This window comes from Carcharhinus amblyrhynchos, chromosome 2, assembly GCF_965287045.1.
Source record: "Carcharhinus amblyrhynchos chromosome 2, sCarAmb.v2.hapA, whole genome shotgun sequence".
NCBI lineage: Eukaryota > Metazoa > Chordata > Chondrichthyes > Carcharhiniformes > Carcharhinidae > Carcharhinus > Carcharhinus amblyrhynchos.
This window is the reverse complement of record NC_137325.1, coordinates 83,389,726-83,415,910: the sequence shown is the minus strand read 5'-3', so window position 1 is coordinate 83,415,910 and position 26,185 is coordinate 83,389,726. Positions and strand designations below refer to the sequence as shown.

General features: G+C 40.3%; 2 protein-coding genes across 4 annotated transcripts in view; one reads left to right on the top strand and one right to left on the bottom strand.

Annotated features, from left to right (window-relative positions):
• The window catches only part of fastkd3 (FAST kinase domains 3), a 17,790-nt gene extending 5,187 nt beyond the window's left edge, over nt 1-12,603 (top strand). For all 3 annotated transcript variants that reach the window (XM_080208230.1, XM_080208212.1, XM_080208221.1), the window contains exons 4-7: nt 1,500-1,674; nt 2,337-2,406; nt 11,124-11,238; nt 11,456-12,603. In XM_080208230.1, coding sequence (XP_080064356.1) covers nt 1,500-1,674; nt 2,337-2,406; nt 11,124-11,238; nt 11,456-11,554 — 459 coding nt within the window. In that variant the 3' untranslated portion in view covers nt 11,555-12,603. The remainder of the gene's footprint in view (nt 1-1,499; nt 1,675-2,336; nt 2,407-11,123; nt 11,239-11,455) is intronic.
• Nucleotides 12,380-26,185, bottom strand: bag1 (BCL2 associated athanogene 1). The gene is made up of 7 exons (XM_080208243.1): nt 26,107-26,185; nt 25,312-25,440; nt 22,599-22,681; nt 21,268-21,381; nt 20,425-20,532; nt 15,482-15,544; nt 12,380-12,846 (listed from the first exon to the last, which is right to left on the bottom strand). Exons 1-7 carry the CDS (start codon nt 26,141-26,143, stop codon nt 12,757-12,759), a joined length of 624 nt encoding a protein of 207 aa, XP_080064369.1. The 5' UTR covers nt 26,144-26,185; the 3' UTR covers nt 12,380-12,756.

Below are 26,185 nucleotides of genomic sequence, written 5' to 3'. Positions count from 1 at the left end.
AATATAGCAAAAAAGCCAACCAGTGCTTGTAGATAGTCTATGCTGCACTCAAGTCTCATATCCTTTCTCATCTAACTCTATTCTTTTCTCCCTCAGGAATCTATCTGGCCTCCCCTTAAATACTATTTGCTTTAACGCACTTCTTGTGGGAATCAATCAGTAACAACAAAGAAGATGGACTGATCATTTTTACATGATTGAACATAAGAACATAAGAAATAGGAGCAGGAGTAGGCCATCTAGCCCTTCAAGCCTGCCCCGCCATTCAATAAGATCATGGCTGATCTGTCGTGGCTCAGTTCCACTTTCCCGCCCTCTCCCCATAACCCTTAATCCCCTCGCTTATCAAAAACCCATCAACCCGCGTCTTAAAAATATTTAGCGAGGCAGCCTCCACCACTTCAACAGGCAGAGAATTCCAGAGATTCACCACCCTTTGAGTGAAGAAGTTCCTCCTCAACTCCGTTCTAAACCGCACCCCCCCCCTTTATCTTGAGGCTGTGCCCCCTAGTCCTGCTGTCCTTTCTGAGCGGGAAGTGTCTCTCCACCTCTATCCTATCCATCCCATTCATCATCTTGTATGTCTCAATGAGATCTCCCCTCATTCTTCTAAACTCTAACGAGTACAAGCCTAGTTTATTCAGCCTCTCCTCATAGCTCAACCCCCTCAACTCCGGCATCAGCCTAGTAAACCTCCTCTGCACTCCCTCCAAGGCCAAAATATCCTTGCGTAAGTGCGGTGACCAAAACTGCACACAGTACTCCAGCTGCGGCCTCACCAGTGCCCTATACAGCTGCAGCAGGACCTCCTACTTTTATATTCAATCCCCCTCGCTATGAAGGCCAGCATCCCATTCGCCTTCCTGACCACCTGCTGCACCTGCAGGCTGGGTTTTTGCGACTTGTGCACAAGGACCCCGAGGTCCCTCTGCACCGTCGCCTGCTGCAGTTTTTCGCCACGTAAGTTATAGTCCTTCCTACCATTATTCCTACCAAAGTGGACCACCTCGCACTTGCCAACATTAAATTCCATTTGCCAGTTCCTGGCCCATTCGCCCAGCCTATCTAGATCCTTGTGCAGACTCTCCACACCCTCCGCGCAATTTGCTGTTCCACCGATCTTGGTGTCATCAGCAAATTTCGACACCATACACTCGGTTCCCTCCTCCAGATCATCTATATAAATGGTAAATAGCTGAGGCCCCAGCACCGACCCCTGGGGCACTGTTAGCGGGAGCTTGCTAAATGCAAGTTAGCTGCTATTTTTCCTATATTACAGCAATGACTATATTTCAAGAGTACTTCATTAGCTGTAAAGCACTGTGTGATGTGGGTAGTGATACAAGTGCAAACTTTTTTTTCTAAGATGAATTAAAGTGCTAAAGAACATCATGTTCAGTGAAATGAGATATTCCTCAGTTCATATGACCCAATACTTCATGTATGGCACAGGCACACCTCTAATTTCATAGAATTATACCAGCTTTGTTTCTCAACAGGGTCCTAACCTTCCTCCAAAGTATCGGGTAAAATCATTTCTTACATCAGGACGCTCAGTAGAAAGCTTGGTGGATGAACATCTCTACAACAAGGTTAAGAATGCCCTGACAGATCTTCTTGGAGCAAGGAATTACTTTGCTTCCCGTGTGTTGACACCATATGGATATACATTAGGTATTGCAAGCATTTGCTAATTTCTTCATGGAAACTAGATGTTCACTATAGAATTGTGTTGTTGGTACATACAATTCTGTTTTTTGTATCTCTAGCATTCATAAAGCAGACATTACTACAGATATATCTGAGGAAAGTCTATATACCCATTCTTTCTAGTCCAAGTGCTGTACTGAATCATTAATATCTTTTTGGGGGAAAAAGGGGTATGTTTTTGTGTGCACGAAAAGAATCCAAAGGTCAGTTCCTTCCTTTTTTTTTCTTTTCTGCAGTGAATTTTCTTTAAGTATTAAGATATGGTCTTTTATAATGTAACTTTATAATGGTAAAGTGGTGCAATTCTCTTGAAATAAAAGTACAAATGGTTCTGTTTTTTCTATAATGATATACTTGCTGAGAAAATGGACAATGTTCCATTCCTAGGCCTTTGTCAATATTGCTCTTTTAGAATTTACAAAGAGGTTTATAACCACCCCTTTATTTGCTTGGAAAAGTGTTCAGCCTCTGCTCAATAGCTGTCTATTACTAACTGTATGGAAGCTCAGCAACATACTCCCACATGCTGTGCACCTCTAAATTAATGCCTCTTAGCAGCTGTACAAAACAAGCGTATAGCTTTGGCTTTTTTAGGGGGAAAAAATAAATCGGTTACACTTTTTCAGATGCAGAGATCAAGTTGGATGAAGAAGGATATGTGCTTCCCGCCTCTCAACGTGAAGAAGTATTCAGAAGGTGAGAACCTTAATTTAGATGGATTGACGAAGCTCTTGTCCATCAGAGAATTTTTTTATTTAATGGAATGCAGCACAGCACTGGAGTGAAGAAGTAGTAGTGGCATTAGTATCCAATTAGGGAAAATTTGAAAAAGGGACAAGGTCTTGTCCTAAATCTATCCCTGATGATTGATAGTGGATGGAAATGGTACTGGGAAAAGAATGAAAATGTTTCAGATTTCCAGTAGCCTAATGTACACTTAAACAATCATTGTTTGTCATATGTTTCATTTTTTGTATTTAAAGTACAGTGGATTGCACTCTCTGGAAGACTCGCAGAATCTCCATACCTGGTCATTTATACCACTTTCTTTCAGAAGCTCTGCTGAAGTTATGGCTGATGATCAGAGCCTCATAAAAATTCTATGCCATGATGTTGAGATGTAATTAAGGGTTGTTCATTTGGTCCTGGCAAAAACATAAATGTTGTTTTAAATGTTAGCAGCTTTTGTTTCTATAGCCTCTAAAAATCCAGGCATATGAGTAGGATCTATTCTCAAATGCACTAATCTGCACGTCAGTGGATTGATTAAGACTATGCACGTCCAAGAGATGAATTTTCTCTTTTTTTTTTAAACAGTACTGCAGCGTTTCATCTGTGATTCACAAACTTTAGGCTGTTAGATTTGAGATACTTTTCCAGGCAACATTGCTGATTATTTGCATCAGTTTGAATCACTATAACGATTACCAAATTAATAGGTTGAATATAAGTTAGTGGGTTTGAATCCCATTGCAAAATTACATAGTATCGTTTAATCTCATCCAGTAGTTTTATTGACATATTCTTTTATTGAAATGAATACTGCCACTTATTCTGGAGTTCGGGTCTGTCAGCTTTGGTCTACAATAATTTTGATTGCAGCTCAGAGCTAACTCTATAGAGGATGGTGTCATCAGCAATAATGGCATTTCAAATGGAATCATCGTACTGTTGATGAAGATGATTGGCACGAATGTCCTTTCAGAAAAGGGTAAAAAGAACAGTGGTTGAAGATTTAACCTAGTTAAGTTGGAGGGAAGGAAATTCAAAAGATCATACGTGAGGGGTACTTCAACCAGTCTAAGAAACCACAATGCGTGACTGGTCCAAAATGAGCTGATGGCTGTCATTACGACTGTTTCACACCTGTTTTACTTGGTCTGCCACAAAATGCAAGTCAGATCTCTACCTGGCGATAGCAAATGATTCGGATGGAAGTGAAACAAACTCTATAACGCCTGGAAAGGGAAAAGTGAGCAAAAAATTACAACAAAAATGTCCAAGGTGCAAGGAACTAGAAATAAAGAATCTTGTTTTTCACTTCACCAAGGAATTATTCCAGATAATAAGAGGGTTATCAAAGAATTGGAATCCTTTTAAGAATGTAAACTTGTTCAAAATTGAGGACAACCTTAAAAAATGCTTACTGCTAAAAGTGTTCACTTTCATGTTCATATCACGGTACCAGTCATTGGCATGACTGATACTTATATCTGAGGGTGCTAAGTGAAATTGAAGAGAAAGGGAAATTTTCCTCATTACGCATGGGTGCAAGGAATCGGCACAGTCCATTGAGGAAAAATTAGATGGGAGAATTCTATATTAAAATAAACCTAAAATAGGCTGTGTTATATAAGTGCAAATCCTCTTGTCTGAGTTTCCTGCGCTATATTGAGCTGATGCTTGACATTCACCAAAATCAGAAGAAAAATATCCTTGATCAACAAAAATCTGTGGCTTAGATTTTGCAATTTTTGATGCCAATTTAAATCTAGCGCCAACTGCTGGGGATTTCTGAGCATCATCATGCAGGGGAGGAGCCAAATCATGTCAAAGTACAGGTAACTTACGAAGAGAAAAAAGCTGAAACATCAAAAACTTGCTGAGCAATTATTAACATCTGAATTATTAGTGAAGCGATGTGACATTCTGCAAATATAAAATTTGCTTTTCATGGTCAGTGAATCCATTTAACAGTAATTATGAGCTTAATACACCATTAAAACCCTGTTACACTTTTTCAAGTGTTTTCTAATTGATTGCCATCGGCAGGGACTGCAACATTGTACCATAGAGTCAATGACAACAGCGTTTGGATTTCCACATGCCAACTGTCAGCTTTGGAAGAGTAATGGTACTGAATGTTGACTTATGCCAACATTAATACTGCAATATCTGGGTCAAAATTAAAAGCAAAGTCAGTGCTGTCTAATACAAAAACAGAATTGTCCATGTGCTGGAAAATCTCAGCAGGTCAGTATCAAGATAGAAATGAGTTTAATGTTTCAGATCAGTGACTATTTGACAAAACACAGACTCAATCGGCCAGACTTTTCTGATGAAACAACTGAGACTAATGGTGTCGTTAGTAGAGAGCAGCTTCAGGAGAGAACCAGATAGACCTCATTACAGCTTTGTTCCAAACTTGGATAAAAAAAGTTGAACTCGAGATGCGATGGGAATGACTGCCTTTGACATCAGGGCAGCACTTGACTGAGTGTGGCATCTGGAGCCCTATCAAAATTGAAGTCAGTGGAAATCAGGGAAACGGTCCATTGACTGGAGTCATAATTAGAGGAAGATGGTTGTGGTTGTTGGAGGTCAGTCATCTTAGTCATAAGACATTGCTCCAGGATTTCTTCAAGATAGTGCCTTCGGCCTAAGCATTTTTAAGGTCAGAAGTGGTGGATGTTCATTGATGTAACTGAAGCAGTCTGGGACTATATGTAGCAAGACCTGGACAACATTCAGACTTGGGCTGATAAGTGGCAAGAACATTTGTGCTGTAAATGCAGGATCATGATAATCTTCAAGATCATCTCTCCTTGACATTCAATGGTATTATCTTCACTGGGTTACTATCAATCAGAAACTTAACTGGACAACCATCTAAATACAAAAACAGGTTGACGTTAGGGAATTCAATAGCATATAACTCACCTAATGATTCCATAATGTGTACCATCTAAAGGGCAAAAGTCAGGAGTGTGATGGAATACTGTCCATTTGCCTGGATAAGTGCAGCTCCAATAACACTTGAAGCTCAACATTACTGGGGGCAAAGCATCCCTCTTGATTGATATCCTATCCAACACCTTAAACATTCACCACTGATGCATAGGAGGCAGCAGTGTGTACCATTTCCAAACTGCATTGCAGCAACGTGGGTGGTATGGTGGCACAATAGTTAGCACTGCTGCCTTACAGTGCCAGGTACCCAGATGTGATTCCTGGCTTAAAAGTTCAAGTTTATTTATTAGTCACAATTAGGCTTACATTCACACTGCAATAAAGTTGCTGTGAAAATCCCCTTGTCGCCACACTCCAACGCCTGTTCAAGTAATTGTCTGTGTGGAGTCTGTATGTTCTCCCCATGTCTGCATGGGTTTCTTCCAGGTACTCCAGTTCTTTCCCACAGTTTGAAAGGTACTGGTTGAGTGCATCGGCCATGCTAAATCAGTGTACCCAACAGGCACTGGAGTCTGACAGCTGGGGGATTTTCACATCATTGCAGTGTTAATGTAAGCCTATTTGTGACACTAATAAATAAACCTAAACAATTCATCAACGTTTCTTCCAGAGAACCTTTCAAACCCAAAGCCTCTGCCACCTAGAAGGACAAGGGCTATATGTGCATGGGAACACCACCATCTCCAAGTTCACCTCTAAGCCCCACACCAGTCTGACTTGGAACCATAAGCAACAGTCCCTGACTGTTGCTGGGCCAAAATCCTATAATTCCCTTTCCTAAAGGCATTGTGGGGGTACCTACACCTCAGAGTGCAGCTCACCGCCACCTTCTGAAGGACAACTAGGGATGGCCTAGGCAGCAACAGCCACATCCTGTGAAAGAATAAATTAAAAATATAAGATTAAACATGAACATTCAAAGTTTGTTGTTCCTCTGTTAGCTTTGAAAATAGCACCTTGTTCACCACTGAAAGGTATTGAACAGCATCACAATGCTTTGTTTGTGCAGTGGACACAAACTAAACTTGCCACATGATTGTCTTGACGTGGAGATGCCAGCGTTGGACTGGGTGGGCACAATAAGTCTCAACACCAGATTAAAGCCCAACAGGCTTATTTGGAATCAGAAGCTTCCAGAGCGCTACTCCTTCATTAGGCAAGTTAAACCTGTTGGATTTTAACTGGTGTTGTGAGACTTCTTGGTTGTCTTGGCACTGAAGTTCAAACGTGGAATCGCATTTCTTCAGGTATTGTTTTGAAACTGTACTGTTTAAATAAAAATTGTTTTTTCTTTCGTCTCAATCTACTCTTTCTTTCCTTTTTGATCTGAATGGTAGAACTCACTAATTCCAATATACCCTCCTCCTTCTGTTTATTTCACAATCCTTCAAACTGATATAAAGTTGTTTGGGTCCCAGACGCTGTTTACGCCTCTATCTTTATCCATTCACACTTTGAGCATCTTGTCACACACAAAATTCTGAACTGCAAGAACAAGTCTAAAGAAGTTTGTCATTAGATGTCCTGTCACAACTGTGGCTTCATATGATAGCTTAGTGAGCTTTATATTGCCATGGTAAGTTGCACTTTACAGATGTCATCCCATCACTTCACAGATATGAACAGATTATACCCAGTTCTGGTGTTCCACTTGAACCGTGTGAAAATACCATTTGGAAATTTTAGTGCAAAATCACTAGATGGCACCTGTGTGCTTCTGTACATGGGTATTTTTATCAGCAATGACCAATGTTTTTCTGTACTCTGCATTTACACATTGGTGTTTTAACAGGTCAGCTGTGACCTATATGAATAGAACAGGCTTAAGCAACTAAGCCGCCTACTTGTGTACTTTGATACCTAAATGTGAAAAACCAATTATTAAAATAGTAATGTTAACAGCACTTTTTTTTATTTCCTCAATCTGTTTTGTACAAATTGGTGATAATCAATTTAAATGTTAGCAAAAACTTATAGAAATGTCAAGTCATTGTTTTCCTCATCTGTCTGTCAGTTCAAGGATGATTTCATGGTTGTCAATTTTTGCCATATGATTGAACCAGTCAACGTTCAACCTGCAGAGCTTTGAGAAGGTTGGGCAGGATGTTTGTTAGGTAGTGGGATACAGAGACAGGATTTTCTTCCTTTATTTTCCTTCTCAGCCTCACTGTTAAGACATTGCAACTCAAAGCATAATGCAGCTTTAGTAGACAAATTGTTGCCACTGTGACCTTGTCAATGCTATTGCATTTTGAAGAAAGCTTCAGAATGTCTCTGAAGAGTTTTCTGTCTCTTCCCTGGAAGACTGGCCGTTTGAGAATTGAGAAAACGAGCTGGTGGAGAAGATGCTTTTCAACTATCCACTGTAAAGTCCATTTGTATTAATTTTGCAGTTTTGTCTCAATGTTTGTGGTGTTGGCTTCAAGGATTTAACTTTTGATTCAACAATCCTCCCATTAAATCCAGCGGATGTGGTTCAGGCATTGGTGATGGGATTTCAGTTGTCTTATATTGCCAATACACAGAAGAGGAGTGTAGTGACAACTGCTGTATGCACATGGACATTCATGACTCAGAGCCTTTGTTGTCAAACATTTGCTGTTGTATGTAGAAGGCTGAGCTGGTGCAGTGGACCTGGTATTGGATCTTCTCATCAGTGATGACCTTGAGAGAGGTAGCTGCCAAGGTAGAAAGTGCTCAACATGTTTCAGAGTTTCTCCTTCAACACATTTGGGAGGTGGAATGTTTAGCTGATCAAATGTGGGTAAAAACGAGTTTTGTTTTGGCAACATTGAAATGCAGACTAAGTCTCCCTTGTGTGCAGAATTGAAGAGATACATCATGGCTTGCAAATCTGGTGCTGACACTGAATTGAAACCATTTGGATGGATTATGTATGCCTAGTGATCAATTTAATTTGACTGAGGTTAGTGTTCCAATGAGGTGGTATTTAGTACTCAGGCCAGTTGATCTTTGAGTGAAGAACTACTATCAGGTAGATTATAAATAGTTTGGAGCATGTCACGCAGCTTTGCTTGACCCAGGTCTGGATTCTGAAGGCACTCAAGATAGCTGTAATCACATCATCATAAAGTGAAGAAGTGAATGGCACAGTGGTTAGCACCACTATCTCACAGCACTAGGGACTAGGTTCAATTCAGAATGGAGCTAAACACTAGAAGATGGGTAAGAGGGTAGGAGGAGTGTCAGAACTGAAGCATGTTGGGCTGGGACAATAACAAATTATAAATGATAGATTGGTGGCAAGTAAAACCTAAAATGGAAATACTTGCAGAAATTCATGATCTAGTTAAAATCCCTAATTGTACTTCCAGCTTTACCATTGGTGTGGGTAATCCTGGACTATGGACATGCAGTGTCTGCTATTTAGTTTCTCAAGCTGGTGTACACCATGAAAGTGATAGCAATGTTACATCTGATCTCCATTGATTGGGATAAATTTGTTAATTTAGACAGACCATAGAAATTTCTGGTATTAAAAAAATGCAAAACACTATATCTGTACAGAGTACTTGCGTGGATTTCCTCCCACAGTCACAAAAAATGTGCAATAGGTACAATGACTGCGCTAAATACTCCCTCAGTGTGGCAACTAGGGGATTTTAACAATAACTGGTGATCAGCAAGTTTGCGGATGACACCAAGATGGCAGGGTTGGCGGATACTGAAGTGGAATGTCAGGTGATACAACAGGATATAGATAGGTTGGTACATTGGGCAGATAGGTGGCAGATGGAATTTAATCCTGACAAATGCGAGGTGATGCATTTTGGAAGGAATAATGCAGAGAGGAGCTACGTGATAAAAGGTAGACCGATTAGGAGTATAGAAATACAGAGGGACCTGGGAGTGCAGGTTCACAAGTCTTTGAAGGTTGCGACACAAGTGGAGAAGGTTGTGAGGAAAGCTTATGGAATGCTAGCCTTTATAGGAAGGGGTATAGAGTATAAGAGCTGCCGTCTAATGCTTCAGTTGTACAGAACGTTGGTTAGACTGCATTTGGAGGACTGCGTCCAGTTCTGGTCACCTTACTACCGGAAGGACGTGGAGACTCTGGAGAGGGTGCAGAGGAGGTTTACCAGGATGTTGCCTGGCATGGAGGGACTGAGTTACGAGGAAAGGTTGGAGAAACTGGGACTTTTCTCCTTGGAAAGACAGAGATTGAGGGGGGACATGATAGAGGTATATAAGATACTGAAGGGAATAGATAGAGTCAATAGTGAGAGACTGCTCCCTAGACTGGGTACAATTACGAGAGGTCATGATCTAAGGGTGAGGGGGGAGAGGTATAATTTGGATGTGAGAGGAAGGTTCTTGACGCAGAGGGTCGTGGGGGTATGGAACGCGCTACCGAGTAGGGTGATGGAGGCAGGAACGTTGGACTCATTTAAGGTTCACTTAGACAGACACATGAGCGAAACGAGGATGGAGGGTTATAGTAGGGGGTATTAAATAAGGTCAGAGCCTCGGGAGACACCGGAAATGCAGTCTTGTATGTTAATGTTTTTGTCTTTTTATTCCACAGGTGGAGGTCCACCTTGTTGTCAAACGAGGGGCATGCACACGGTGGGTCGTGCGTGGGCTGCTCTTGGAGGTTCCGGGAGTGGCCTAGTACTTCGTGTTGGTGTGTGTGCTTGATCCTGGACCGGTAGACGGGCACCGCAACAGCTCAGTGACTAGCACTGCTAGCTGTGCAGATACATGGATTTGGGCCTGTGTCTGTGGGAGTTTGCGCATTCTCCCTGTGGTTGCGTGGGTTTCCTCCGGGTGCTCCGGTTTCCTCCCACACCCCAAAGATGTGCTCTTAGGCTGATTGGTTTACCAAATTGACACTATTCTCCCCTGAATCTGGCTAAGTTAGGGGTTCCATTCGTAGACAAGCAGGGTAGAATAGGTATAGGATGATGCGGCGGTGCGGGCTCATTGGGCCGAAGGGCCTGTTTCCCGTGCTGCGTTGTTCTTTGTAACTTCATTGCAGTGTTAATGTAAACCTACTTGGGACACTAATAAATAAACTTTAAACTCAGGGCTTCAAAGATTTGCATATACAAGAGACTGAGTCAGATGCTTTGGTCAGAGCAAAGAATGTTGTGAGCAGTCCCTGTTGCTGTTCTTGACATTTCTCTGAATTATCTGGCATCAGTGTTTCAGAAGGTCTAAAAGTCAGACAGCAGCACACATTTCCCTTTTATGGGAATGTTAAGTACTCTGTACAGATAGTGTTCTGCATTTTTTTTGATAGCAAATTTCTACGGTCTGTCTAAATTAACAAATTTATCCAAATCAGTGGAGGTCAGATGTAACATTGCTATCACCATCAGGCGGTGTACACCAACTTGAGGAACGAGCTAGCAGACACCATGTCAGTGCTCCAGGATTACCCACACCAATGATAAAGCTGGAAATTAGGGATTTTAACTAGATCCTGAATTTCTGCAACTATTTCCATTTTAGGTTTTGCTTGCCACCAATCTAGCACTTATAATTTGTTATTGTCCCAGCCCAACATGCCTCAGTTCTGATACTCCTCCTACCCTCTTATCCATCTTCTATTGTTTAGCTCTATTCTGAGGAACTCCCTCCCCAAGCCCCTTGATGAAACTTCAACTTTAAAAACCATGAAACCCAGTCCTGAAACCTATTAAGGGCACAAAATGGATTTGTTACTGAAAACATGTTTGTATTCTCATTATCTTTTTCAGAATAGCACTATGCATTGATGACCAGAGAAGGTTCTCTGTGAACAGTCACAACCTGCTTGGTAAGGAAACTATCAAACAGAGGCACCTGCGACTACTGGGCTATGATGTTGTGCAGGTTAGTATCCATAATTGAGAAAACCAAAGACATCTCATTCATGACAAAGTAACATTTGGGATACATACACATGGCTATAAAAATGCTTTGTTGACCATAATTCCAACCTTAAACATTTGTACAGATAACTTATGATTACAATTAGTAGCTATATAATTTCATATTTACTAAACTATCTTTACGCATAATATGAAAACCTGTCCTTTGTTTTAACCAGATTCCATTCTACGAGTTTGACAGGTTGCAGAACAGGGAGGAGATGGTAGAGTACCTGCACAAGAAGATCTTTCCATACAGCTACAGACTTGCTTGGTGAAAAATTGAGAGCCAATTAATTTCTACTTTCGAAGCTCTCAATGCCACCAATATGCAATGTTGGATGTCCTACAGCTTGAACAGTTACATAAAATTGCTACTGAAAATAACAATTTTTTAAACTCAATACTATGTGTATTTTGTACATTTCATTATACAGAAAGGGTACTAAAAAATCCAGTTTTAAATGCACATTATTAAATACATTCTGAATAGCCATTGGTTAATAGTTCATTGACAAAGCCTTCCCTCCTGTCACTATTGCTTTTTTCCCCAATTATCATAAATCAGCGTTCTTGAATTCAATCCTTCCACCAATAAGAATAGTTTTTCCTTATCTACTCTCAAAGTAGTGGAGGGATAAGGGTCTTCAGTTATGCAGGTAGATTGGAAAAACTGGGACTGTTCACAAGAGGCTTTTGTACTTATGTCCCTATTTATAAAGCCCAAGATCCTGCATGCTTTATTAACCACACTATCACCCTGCTCTGCAATCTCATTGACTTGTGTACATATACATCCAATGCAGTTAGTGGTGGTTGTCAAACTTAAATTAATCTTTTGCCCCAGCATTGTATTTTTTCTGTTTCGGCATATTTTTCATTGGGTCTTAGATATAAATCAGGAAAAATGAAAGGTGACTTGCCTCATTCCCTGTATAGCTAGGATGTCTTACAATAGCAAAGCATCAACTCCCTCTGTAGAGTGAATGCATATATAGTTGCTGCAGTGCCACAGTATAATTGTGTTTTCAATTATGTGGTATAACCTTGTTTAAGAAATTATTGAAAATAACCAAAGATTGTTAAAGAAATTAGACATCAAATGAATGTGATGAAGTAGTTTAATAAGGAATGCAGATTGCATTTTGACCAACTACCACATACAAGCAGTACAACACACTGCCAGAATACAAAAACAATATTTATTTGTGCAAGATGTCCATTAATATTTGAACATATGATCCAAAGTGTTTTAAAACAACCCCGTGTCTTTGTAGTTATAGAGAATGTCTGGAGTAACAGAATTCAGAATAAACACATTACTGTCCTGGAAGGCAAATGGCTACCTTTATTACAAAGTTTGTTCTCCAAGTCATCTTTTACACCAGTTTTTGTAAATAATTTAAAGTTATTTAGATTAAATAGTAAAATCTGAACAGGGTGGTTCCTTACGATAATAATTCAGTTACTTTCTGTAAAATCAGTCAGCGAGAGCGAGGTTCTTTGATTGAAGTTTCTCTAGTTCCTGCGAGATATTTGTTTCAATAACGTCACACTGAGCCAAGTAAGTCTGCAGCCAAAAGGGGATAAAATGCAGCGGTTTTTCCATATACATTTGATGGTGACAATCTGATCCATTCTTGCAGCATAGTGATTTTCATTTTATAAAACAAGATGTGAAACTAATCATGTGGTGTCCTGGCTATCAGAAATATAACAGGTCAGACTGGCATCCTCAAAATAACTTCCTTGGATTGGTAATCAGTGTCAGATTGCCACTCCATGTCCAATTATTTAAGTAGTTCAGAGTTGTGAAAGGAGTCCTGTGGGGTGGTAGTTCGTAGTGGATGGGTTGGATGGAAGCAAGAGTTCAATGGGGTGGTCAATCTGGCTCTTTACAGAGCCTTTAATTCTATTTTTTTTTGAGTAACTATAGGTGCCTACCTATGAAGTTCCTTGAGAGAGTTTCCCAACACATCTTTGGAGTAGCCCCCAATCTCTCACTGGGAAGTTTGGAAGTTACAGCCCAATGTCTGTGCAGGTGAAACCTGTTCATCCTAATTAATAAGTACATGAGCCTAGAAATTCTGAACGCTCATTTGTTGCCAAAAGGTTAACCTTCAGTCTATTGCAGCTCCTGACCACATCCCAAACTTGGACATGGTAATTTGCACAATAGGTTCATAAAATGCTGCTCTAAAATCCGGGAGAAAAAAAATGCTGCCAGGTGTGGCTTCTGAATTAGTTTCAGTGGCTGGCTTTGCAACTGTTAACTTGCCACATCCCTAATGGGAGGGATTTCCATCCAGGTACAACTTAAAACAGTGACTACGCAAGTTTTGGTTTACAGTGGGCAAAACTAATGGGATAAGCCTCGTGTGCTATCAAGTTCCACTTGCCTCTGCTGAAATCTAGCAGATGAAAATGTAACTCTAGCATGCTATCAAATTGGGCTCAAAGTCCCTTCAGCCTCATGGACATTTTTTAAACTTGGCTGCAATTGAGTGTGAATATTTCAGCTACTGTAATCTGCTTACACAGAGCACTCTCATACCATAAGAGTTGGAAATTCCAGCCAGGAAATGTAAACTAAGTATTGTCTAGCCAGATCCAATACTCCAGCTACCGGATTCAGACTAATAAGTGAAGTATCAAATTTGAAATATTCAGACTACTTGATTATGTATGTTGGTGATTGGGAATTTACATTTAAACCTTTTATATGCATGCTTCCAGATAACAGAGTTAATTAAATAATAGAAGTAAAATATCCACTGTTCAGAGTTTGAACTATCATTGTTTCTGTTTCAAGATGCAGTTTTGGCATAAACCTAGGAACAATAGAATCTATGCAAATGGTATGCTAAAAATATAAAGTTCAGTAAACATTTAAACATTGAAGGCAGTTTTGTTCTATCATCGAATCCTACAGTGCTGAAGGAGGCCATTTGGCCTAACAAGTCTGCACCAATCACAATCCCACCCAGGCCCTATCCCCGTAACTCCATACATTTATCCTAGCTAGTTCCCCTGACACTAACGGGCAATTTAGCATAGCCAATCCACCTAACCGGCACATCTTTGAACCATGGGAGGAAACCGGAGCACCTGGAAGTAACCCATGCAGACAGGGAGATTCCACACAGGCAGTGAACCAAACTGGGAATTGAACCCAGGTCCCTGGCGCTGTGAGGCAACAGTGCTAACCACCATCAGTATTTTCTTTCAGCAATACTGGCTATGGGAGATATACCTGGCAGCATCTGTAGGATTGCGGTTACAATCCAAGATCATTTATAAACATTCAGGTATCAATTAAGATACCAACTATACTAAATATACAGGATGGTTTTGAACCTGATGTTCAATATTACTTGTTCATCCACCCAGAGTTTTTAAACAAATTCAGGCTTTTATTATTTCTACTATATCCAAATCAATTTTATTAATTAAAAAACTCTGCAAAGCTTCCTGATATCAGTCTTAAATTCATCTTTTGTAAGTTTGAAGTTATTAACCCTCTTGCAATTGGGACATGTTTCAGACTTCCTTCTTCTAATATGTTAACTATTTTATCTCCCTCCAGGATCATCTTTAATGCCTCTTTTACATGCTCCAAATGTCTCCAGTTTTTTTTGTGCCTTAGACCTTTGTTACAAGGAATCAGCACATATTTTGCTTTTGCTGCAAGGCTGTTGCATAATCATACAAGACGTACAAGTACCAAGCAGCCATCAGTATAGTCAATACAATGTTGAGCTACACAGCCAGAACAATAGGAGTACTGCTTAAATTATACAGTGTCATAGTCAGCGCAGTAAATGAGTATTATGTCCAGTTTTGGTAGCTGAAGAGGCAACATACTGGAATTAGACTGGAGAAGAGGAAAGAAAGGTGATGGGTTCAATCTTACAGAAGATTCCTCAGATCAGGAAGGTTTTCAGTTTTTAACTGCCAAAAGGATTTTAATAATGATAATAGAGATATGAAGAAAAACAAATAATTTAACAATTAGATAATAGTATCAAACAGGAAAATTCTGGAAATACTACTTTGGGCATTGACAGTCTGTATATACGTATGTGAAACTGAATTCAGAGTAGAACTTTCTGAACTATATAACATGCAACACAACTTCTGCAATAATCACCTACTGCTGGAGAAAGATAACTTTAAATTTCCAATATTTAAAAAAGTAGACTCACCTGTACATTCTTTACTAGTCCTTTCCTCCGATGTCTGCAGTCACTAAAGTCATCAGGCAAACTCTTGAAAATTAATTTTAAATATTTTATTTATAAGGAATATACAGTAAATTTGCAAACATTTGAACTAGTGTTGTTTAAAGTTAAACTTTAGTTTGGAATTTCCTGAAACAGGGGAGAGGCCATTATGAAATGGGATCTTTTCATCAAGTTTGCTAAAGATTATATTACAGATTTTTAAAAAAAATTTCTTCAGACTTCGGATTCACTCAATATTAGCTGTGTGCGGGACCAAAGTAGCAGCGATGCGCTTGGAGAAATATAAAACTGAAAATCTCTACCCAATGTGCTTCAAAACAAAAATGAAGATGATTTTCTTAACATGTTCATTTTGCATGATGGGCAGTTTTGTTTATCAGTTTCATATTTTGCAAGAAAATGTCTCAGTTTTAGGTATGTTGATTAACAAACGTGCTCGGTTTAGTGTCTGCGATCACACATAAAGCAAAGGTTTTCACATCCTGTTGAAGACACTGTCCAGGCAAGTATATAACTTCTGTTTCTGCCCAAATTAAATCTGAGACTTCTAAATCAATTAAGATTTAAATAGCAGGATTTATTGCAATTTCTTTATTAAATGCCTCAAGTACCGAAGGATGACTTTAAATTACGTTTTACTAATAGCAATCTGCAATTTCACTGAAAAATCAGATTAAAAACCCACTTAAATAGCAAAATCCACAAAAGTACAATCAAAGCATCATTCATTGATGATTTGAACTTTCAATTCTTGTCCTGAATGCACATAAATTACAATTAAAAATAATCTGACAACTCTTTGCTGTGATTTTATATGAATTCTGAGCAATGCTGCAATGAAAACGATAGGACACAAGTCAATCATAACTCCATACGATTTTGGGTAGTTATGGATAAGAACAAGAGCGGCCCGTAGGTGGAAGGTGCTTAATTGGGTGAAGGCTAATTACATCCAAATTAGACAGAAAATAGGGAATGTGGTTAGGGAGTGGCTATTTGAAGGCAAATCCATATCTGACGTGTGGGAAGCTTTTAAAGGCCAGTTGATTGAAGTGCAGGCCAGCGTGCCCCCACAAAAATGAAGGATAGGAATGGCAGGATTCAGGAATTATGGATGGCAAGGGAAACCATCCAAATGGTTTCAATTCAGTGTCAGCCACTCTGCACCGGATTTGCAAGGCATGGATGACAAAGGTGGATAGTCAGAGACTTTTTCCAAGGGTGGAAGTGTCAATTACAAGGGTGCAAGGTGAGGGGGAAAGTTTAAGGGAGACGTACAAGGGAAGTTTTTCATGCAGAGAGTGGTGGGTGCCTGGAACGCACTGCCTGAGGATGTGATGGAAGCAGGCACATTAGCAACATTTAAGAGGCATCTCTTAAATGAGAATAAACAGATATGGACCGATTAAGGGCAGAAGGTTGTTTTTAGTTAAGGTATCATGATCAGCAAGGCTTGGAGGGCTGAAGGGCCTGTTCCTGTGCTGTACGGTTCTTTGTTCATTCAGCACCTTGAGTCCGTTCCATCATTCTACTAAATCATGGATAATCTGGATCTCAGTTACAATCTCTACATAAGAAATAGGAGTACGTATATACTAACAGATCCCTCAAGTCTGTTGTCCTTCAACTAGATCATGGCTGACCTTCTATCTCTGTCATTTTCCCTTATATCTTTAATATCTAGAAATCAATTGATATCTATCTTGAACATCATGACTGAACTTCCACAAACCTCTGTGTAGAGAATTCCCAAAGTTCACCACCCACTGAGTAAATGAATTCTTCCTCATCTCAGTCCTAAATGACCTGATCCCTGTCCTGAGACCCCCTGTTTCTGGACTCCACCTGTCAGAGGAAACATTCTTCCTGCATTTATTCTGCTGAGCCTTGTAAGAATTGTGCATGTTTCAATGAGATCACCTCTCATTCCTCTAAACACTAGAGAGTATAGGGACAGTCTCCTCAACCTCTCCTGATGGGACAGTGGGATTGTCCTAGGAACCAGTCTGGAAACCTTTGCTGCACTCCCTAAATGGCAAGGATATCGGTAAGGAGACCAAAATTGTATACATTACTCCAGCTGCAGTCTCAAGATTCTATACAATTGTACAACATTATTATTCCTATACTCAAAATCCTCTTGCAATAAAGGTCAACACATCACTGGCCTTCCAAATTGCTTACTGCAGCTGCATGTTAGTTTTCAGTGACATATAAACAATGAAACTCAGATCCTTTTGGACATCAATACATCCTCATCTCTCACCATTTAAGAAATATGCTGCATTTGTACTTTATCAAGGTGGATAATTTCACAATTTTCCACATTATCTTCCATCTGTCATGTTCTTCATCCATATACACTTGAGATCTTAAATCTCACAGCCCAAAACCTTTTGGGGAAGTTCTAGATTTCCACTACTCCTTATGTGAAGGATCACTTGCTGATTTCAATCCTAGTTTAGCTCCAATTTTAATATAATGGCCCCATTGTTCTGGATTACACCATGAGTGGAAATAGTTTCTCCATCCACCCTACTGAATTCCTTTATTATTTGAATGGCCTTAATTAGATCTTTCCTCCATCTTCTACATTTTAGGGAATTACAAACCAAATTCATACAATCTATCCTCCTAACTTAACTGTTAAAGTGCCAGTAACATTGCAAAGAAACTGTGCTCTAAACCCAAAACCAATATACCCAAGGAGTGGTACTAAATACTCCAGATGAGAGTGAACCCAGACACTGTTCAATCAAAGCATAACTTCCTTGTTTTTTTTGAACTCTAGCCCCCTCAAGATAAAGGTCAATTTTCTATTAATCTTTTACTTTACTTTTTGTACTTATCTATAAGGACACTCAAATCCTTTTTATCTATAACTCCAAGTTCTCATCATTAACAAAGTATTCCAGTTTGCTTTTCATGGATCCAGAGTGGACATTTCCTCACAATGCACTACATTTGCTAGTTTTGGTCTACATCTCTTTATAACTTCCCACTCCCACCTATGCAACTTATTCTACCTTGACCGATCCAAACTAGGTTTGTACTACATAATTAAAATTTTCACATGAACTTTTACAAACTGATACATGAGCCAAGAATGATGTTTGGGCTTCCCTTACATGTGTTTTCAACTGTTGAAGTATCTCCAATGAAATAAAAAGTGTGGCATTGTAAAATACTATGAACCATACTTAAATACAGACAAATGCTGCTGAACTGGAACATTCAACAAGGATCGGATCGGCACATAGTTATATCCTTGTGAAGTTATTTTATGAGCGGCACTGTGGTTAGCACTGCTGCCTCACAGTGCCAGGGACCCAGATTCAATTTCAGCCTTGGGTTACTGTCTATGTGGAGTTTGCACGTTCTCCTGTGTCTGTGTGGGTTTCCTCCCACAGTCCTAAGGTGAGAGTTTGATTGGCCATGTTAAATTGTCCCTTAGCATCAGGGGACAAGGGTAAATATATGGGGATATGGTCTGGGTGGGATTGTTATCAGTGCAGGCTCGATAGGTTTAAAGGCCTTTTTCTGCACTCTAAGGATTCTATGATTGTTATTGTATTTTGAAAGAAGAGAAAACAGGAATAATATTTGCATTCAAATATTACAGCTGATTTGAGTACTACTAATTCAAATGTGCTGGTTATTTTATCAAGCTACATAATTTAAAATTTGACAAAATGTTTTCTGTTTTCTTTGAGTTAAAATTTGTTGGGTGTTCATAGCTGATGCATTTTTGTTTAAGGAAGTTTAATTACCAAAATCTAAATGCTTCATATATTATGACAATTTTTGGATTGACTATTTTTTGAAAATGCAATATTTTGAAATAAGTTATCAAAAAGTTGTGAATTTTCTTTTGCAGAAATAGAAAACACAAATTCAAAACTGTTACTTCAGACACCACTGATAAAAATGTCACATTTTGATTGAATCACTGCCTGACCCCGCCCCCCTCAAAATAAACAATTCTCTCATCACGACCCGCAACTTTTCTGGCGGATCCTGTCACGAGAATTATGTGTCAGCCATTTTGCAGGATCCACGCATGCACTGGGAACGCATGCGTGTCTCCCAGAGCCGGAGAACAGTCGCAGTCCAGACTGTGCTGGAAACCAATAGGAAGAGAAGTAGTCATTTGAATTTTTTCAAAAATGCATTTTAAATATATTTTGCATGTGATTATTGGGCCCGGCAAGTTCCATGCCAGCACAGAACTTCCCTACATGGAACTTGCCGGGCCTGATAGCATATCCACCCCACCAGGAGTACTTCACTTCATTCCGCTGGGGCTTAGAGTAGCTCCCCATGTTCAGGGGACTAGTGGGAGACCCCGCTGGAGTGAAGGGGAGGCAATCAGGGCCCTCTAGGAGGTTGGGCAGCAGGGGGTGTCTGACACCCCCTGACAGTGTCAGTCTGTCCCTTCCGGCACTGCCCAAGGGGCACCTCGACACTGACTGGGCATCAGGCAGTGCCAAGGGGCAGGGGGTCCCACTGCCGGTCTGGGCTGGAGGGAGGGCAGTGATCGGGGCGAGCTGGGGGGTGAGCTGTGCAGTCAGGACTGGCTTCAGAATTGTTTGGGGGCCGCAATGGAGGGGCAAAACTGCAGGGTTCCTAGCAATCAAGCTGGCCAGCAAACAGGGAGACTGCCGATCGGAACTGCACACGTGCAGATTTCCAGAACTGTCAGACTCTGGTGTGAATAGGTCCTGCCCCCGGGTTTTTAATGATATTCACAACTGTGCATTGCACAAAGTGAGGAGATTCAGGTCTAAAACTGCACTGAAAAAACAGTCAGGATCTAGAACAGTTTTCCCATCAATTTAGCACTTTGGGAGAATCACCCCCTATATTTCTATCAGTTGTAATATCTGTCATTTTCTGTTACCCACCATAGCATCAATCTGTTCAAGGAATTTCATACACTGTTCAGATGTGCTCTTCACTTTTTTCTCTAACTTGCTTAATGCAGCAGATTGAAGATCCCGAGCTAGGAATCCCTGAGTGATGATTGAAAAAATTTGTATGTCAGAATTCTTACCAGGGACATCATGCTTCATATATCTGATGTTGCAAATTAAACCCACATGCTTATCATCTCAGGAAACTATCAACAATGTTAATCTGTAAAATACAAATCTGTAATGTTTCATCAAAATTTTTGAGCCCCTAATACATTTAAAATCTAATCATGTACAAAGATTTAGAGTAATTTTATTGCACTCGTGGTGGTGCCTACTGTTTGTTAATCCATAACTTCTTACATTGAATTATACAGTCATTCTCAACAATGAATCCCATCAAAATTCTCCAACCTCCTCAACACCCACAACACCCCAGGCACTTTATCCAAGAGATCACTCTTCAGGAGTTTGGTTGGTAAATGTTAGCATGTCATGGTGAAACAACAGCTGAGTCCAGTCCTGTTCTCTCCCACACTCATACATTTACCTACTGGGGCAGAACACAATACCCCAATATCAAGAATGAAATTCACAAGTCTAATCCAAAGATTAGCCTGGGACTTGCATCACTGTACTGAGCTATTGTGTATGTCATATCACTGCCAGTGAGTCAAATATGGGATCAATGTTTGCAGAGAAGTAGGAATAAGCACAGTCCTCTCCGCATAATCGCTCCCCGAATAGCATTCAGCAATATTTGGGGGCGGGGGGGATGATTTGGTACAAAGATAGCAAAAATATAGCTTTTTTAAAGGCAAATAAATAACTCACATTCTGAATGCCTGTCAGCTCTGCATTAATTTCTTCCAGTTTATGTGATAACTGGTCTGTAGATTTTTCCAGTTCTTTTAACTTCTTTAATTCAGCTTCCTCCTCAGGACTGTTCTGCAAGTTGAGAGAAAACAATCAAATCAGGACAATTTGACATAGAAAGAGTTTGGGTAGGGGGAGGGGGAGGGAAACACTTCTCAAAACATCACGTAGCTATTTAACAAGCAATTTGTTCTGTTATTCTATAGGCAAATGTAGCAGCCACTTGTACTCAGCAAGATCCCATAGACAGCAATAAAATGAGCAACTGGTGTATTTGTTGTTGGTAGTATTGGTGAAAGGAAGAATGTTGACCAAGGCACAGCCAAAAAGGATCCTCTAATGTATCAATGTGTCCTTAGGGTTTCTTTGAACCAGTAGATCAGGGGTTAGGAGCTCAGTTTAGTATCTCATTGCAAGGATAGCTACTGCAACAATGTTACACTCCCTCAGTTTTGCCTTGAAGTGTCAACGCAAATAACGTGCTCAAGCCCTGAAATGGGGTCTCAACGCATAATGTATATTTTATTCAAACTACAAATCTGTCATGAAGCCAGCTGTTTTTTGTTTGAGTCACCTGAAGTTGAGCACCTGGCATCGGTGCTTAAACGTTTTGCTATTACTTCTTCCTACAAGTCTGGGCATTTTAGATCTTTAATTATAGTGTCAGGCTGCTTCAGTTGTAGTATTTGCAGTGTTTACTTTTTTCTTGTAGGAAGAAGTAATAGCAAAACGTTTAAGCTCCAATGCCAGGTGCTCAACTTCAGGTGACTCAAACAAAAAACAGCTGGCTTCATGACAGATTTGTAGCTTGAACAAAATATACATTATCATTTGAAAGAATATCAATTACTTAGACCGTTGGTGGATTACAAGGTGATCAATCATGTTAAAACATGTGAAATGTTTTTTTCTGATTCTACAGACTTATTAAGCCTGTTGTATCTGCTGACATCAACCAATAAGCAATTTTTGCAGTGGCTATATATAAGAAATCAGATGCATGGATTGAACTGGACATCACTTACGTGTCAAAGCCAAAGAATGGAGGCTGGACATTTCCCTGCAGAATAAGTAACAATGCCATAGGCTTTGACACCCAGGTTACACTCATGCCCTTATAGAGTGACAGAATCCTTGGAGCAGCTGATCTGTCTACTCTGCTAACAAGAGGAAATCGTGCATAGCAGAGAAAACAAGAATACAGTTATGAAAAGGAATATCTAAGTTATGATCGTACAAGATTTTAAATACTTAGCAGGAAAACTCTGACAAAAATGATAGAATTTTACCTTTTTACCAATCATCATTATTTTACAGCCATTTTTAACACCAAGAACAGACAAAGGTTGTTCCATCTCTTTAAGAGATTTACCTATATGACACAAAATAAAAAACATGAAAAATGTTGTTAGTTATTTGAAATTTTCTGCGACACAATGTAATTGATCTGACACATGCAGTGTTTGAACAGTCCAATGTCTTTTGGTATCCTGCACCAACTTCAGATTTGCAAGTTCAAATTCCACCATGGGAAGTCATATTAAGAAATACATCAATTTGCAAGATACCAGCACAAAAACAGAAGATGAGAGAAAAAGTCAATTGTCTCACTAATGTGCTTCAACGAAGGAAACCTGTCTTTCCTATATGATTTAACCTACATATGACTTCAATCCCACATTAGAATTGTGGATTGGAATCATCGAATTCCTACAGTGCAAAAGGAGGCCATGTGGTTCGTCGAGCCTGTACTGACAAAAATCCTATTCAGGCCCTACCCCGTAACCCATGTATTTACCCTGCAAATCCCCCTGACACTAAGGGACAATTTAGCATGGACAATCCAACTAACTTGCACGTTTGGGCTATGGGAGAAAAACAGTGCACCTGGAGCAAACTCTCACAGACCCAGGGGAAAAGTGCAAACTCCATGCAGACAGTCACATAAGGCTGGAATAGAACCCAGGTCCTTGGCAATGTGAGGCAGCTGTGCTAACTATTGTGCCACTGTTGCGCCCCATGGTGATTCTTAATAATCTGAGGTGAATTCGGAGTGGACAGCAAACACTAGCCCATCAATACCACTAAAATACCAATGACAAATAAAAGCTTAAAGCCCTCATGTTTATTATCTCAGACAGTACATCTCTGAACCATAACGGAGTAGTATTCCATGAGTTGCACAGTCTCTAGGTACAGAATTATGAGGTGTAGAGGGATTTAATTTGCGTTCATGAGAGTTGGCTTCGCTGACTGGGCCAGCATTTATTGCCCATCCCTTACTCACCGTGAGAAGGGAGCTGCCTTCTTGACCTGCTACAGTTCACATGGTGTAGGTATACCCACAATGCTGCTTCAGGAGAGAATTCCAGGATTTTGACCCAAGACAGTGAAGGAATGGTGGTTCATTTCCCAGTCAGAATGGAGAGAGGCTTGGAGGGGAACCGCTAGGTACTGGTGTACCCACGTGTCTGCCACACTTGTTGATGTTAGTTGTCATTGGTTTTAAAGTTTATTTATTAGAGTCACAAGTAGGCTTACATTAACACTAATGAAATTACTGTGAAAATCCCCTAGTTGCCACACTCCGGCACCTGTTCAGGTAGACTGAGGGAGAATTTAGCATGGCCAATGCATCTAACTTGGAAGCTGCTACCTACAGAACCTTGGTGAGCTTCTGCAATGCATCTTATAGATGGTACACACTGCTGCTACTGTGTGTTGGTGATGGAGGGAGTAAATGTTTGTGGAAGGGGTGCCAATCAAGGAGGCTGCTTTAATCTGGATACTGTCAAGCTTCTTGGGCATTGCTGGAACTGCACTCATCCAGGCAGAGATAGAATATTCCATCATACTCCTGACTTGTGCTTTGTAGATGGTGGTCAGGCTTTGGGAAGTCAGGAATTGAGTTATTCATCTATTCCTAGTCTCTAACCTGTTCATGTAGCCATGGTATTTACATAGCTAGTCTAGTTCAGTTTCTGATCAATGGTAACCCCCGGGGTGTTGATAGCAGGGATTCAGGTAATGACATTGAATGTAAATGCTCAGATTCTCCCTGCACCCGGTCTCCAAATGAGCAATTCGCCTCATGCCATTGCCCCACCTTCTCCCTGTAATCCTGCACATTCTTCCTTTTCAGATAAGCCTAATTCCTTTTCAAATGCCTTGACTGAACTTGCCTCCATGACACATGACAATTGCTGCATGAAAACATTTTTTCTTATATCGCTTCTGCCTCTTTTATGAAGTACATTAAACTGAGCACTCTTCTTTTTTGTTAGACTGCAGAAGTTCAAGATAGCAGTTCACCACCACTTTCTTAAAGGCAATTAGCGACAGGTAATCAATGCCAGCCTAGCCAGTGACACTCATATTCCACGAACGAATAAAAGGAACTATTAATAGGGTTTCAGTATTAATGTTGATAACGTCTTGATTAGTAAGGGGGCCAGGGCTTATGGGGAAAAGGCAAGAGAATGGAGATGAGAAAAATATCGCCATGATTGAATGGCAGAGCAAACCCGATGGGTCAAGTGGTCTGTGTGTGTTTTATGGTCTTAAGGTTTATTAGCAGTAACAAGGTTATTAACTAACAGATAAAGGAATGGTGCAGCTGCTCCAACCTCTAGAATGCACAACTTATGCTCACTCCTTTCTGCTACTCAGAAGTCCATGAAAATAATTTCATCCTGTCAGCAAAGTCTGTATTCTAATTCTTCAATAGAATGTCCATTTTTGAATATGTTTAATTAACCCACATTCATTTTTTTTCAATGAGGACTGTGAATGTGTTTTCTGCCCAATAAACTACAAATCTATTTTGTTTAAAGCACAGAAATGTTCTCACAGAACAAGTGAAGCACCTACGAAAATAATTTGACAACTTTTGTTCAAACAAGCTTATTGTTAATATTCAGATGAAACAAACTCTTCAGTACACAATAACCACAACATGGATTAAGACAAATCATTTCATACATTATACTAGTAGATCAGTACCTTTGAAGATTAGTTTCTGTAGTTGCTGGGGTACCCCAGTAACTTGAGCAATAACTGTTGCCATGTCCTGTAATGTAGGTTCACATCCTTCCTGTCCAGCAGAAATTTCAATCTTGTGTTTTGAACTGCCTAAGAATGAAATACAAATCCATATTAGTAAACATCTTCATATCCTGCATTTTTTTTCTGAAAAAGTACTCTGCGGCAACATGGTGAACAGACAAAGATACATTTAATCTGCATTCAGTTTTAATTGCTGCACACAGCATACACAATGAGATTTAGGCCTGTGGTTCAGACGATTTCTTCGTTGTATATAAAACATCTCCATATTCATGAACCACAATTTCATTCTTGCGGTGAAACGCACAGGTTTATTCATTGAAACATAGTATGGTTACAGAGCAAGTGACCATTCGGCCCTTCGAGATTGTGCCAGTTCTCAGCCAGAGCAACTCAATTCCACTCCCTTGGCTTTTTTCCCGAAATCCTACATTTTTTCCTCCTCTTCAGGTAATTATTCAATTCCCTGTGGGTGGCCACGACCGAATCTGCCTCTGCCGCGGTACGAGGCAGTGTATGAGATCCGAACCCGTTTACTCAGTGGGTAAACAGATGTGGCGGAGGTAACTGTGTCCCTCCCTCAGTCGCTGCACACACGCCTCTATTGTATTGCAGCGAGCGGGCTGGGCTGCAGGAGGATTCAGCCGCACTCATTCTGTAGCGGTGACAGGCTCAACCTGCAGGCAAACACAGCCCGCCTGCTGCCTACGCTTCCTCCTCCCTGGTCATTACCGTGCATCAGGGTGAGTCCCACCACATCCCCGGCCATCGCTCCTTCACTGACACCTCCAGCCGCCCGGGAATCCGCAAC

Excerpts from the sequence above, each read along its gene's own strand:
- bag1 (XM_080208243.1), bottom strand. The coding sequence starts at position 26,143 with ATGGCCGGGGATGTGGTGGGACTCACCCTGATGCACG. Across the intron at positions 21,382-22,598 it reads TAATGATGATTGGTAAAAAG|AACAGTCCTGAGGAGGAAGC; the intron begins GTAAAATTCTAT and ends CTCAACTTGCAG. Across the intron at positions 15,545-20,424 it reads TTGAACAGATTGATGCTATG|AGTTTGCCTGATGACTTTAG; the intron begins GTGGGTAACAGA and ends TTAATTTTCAAG.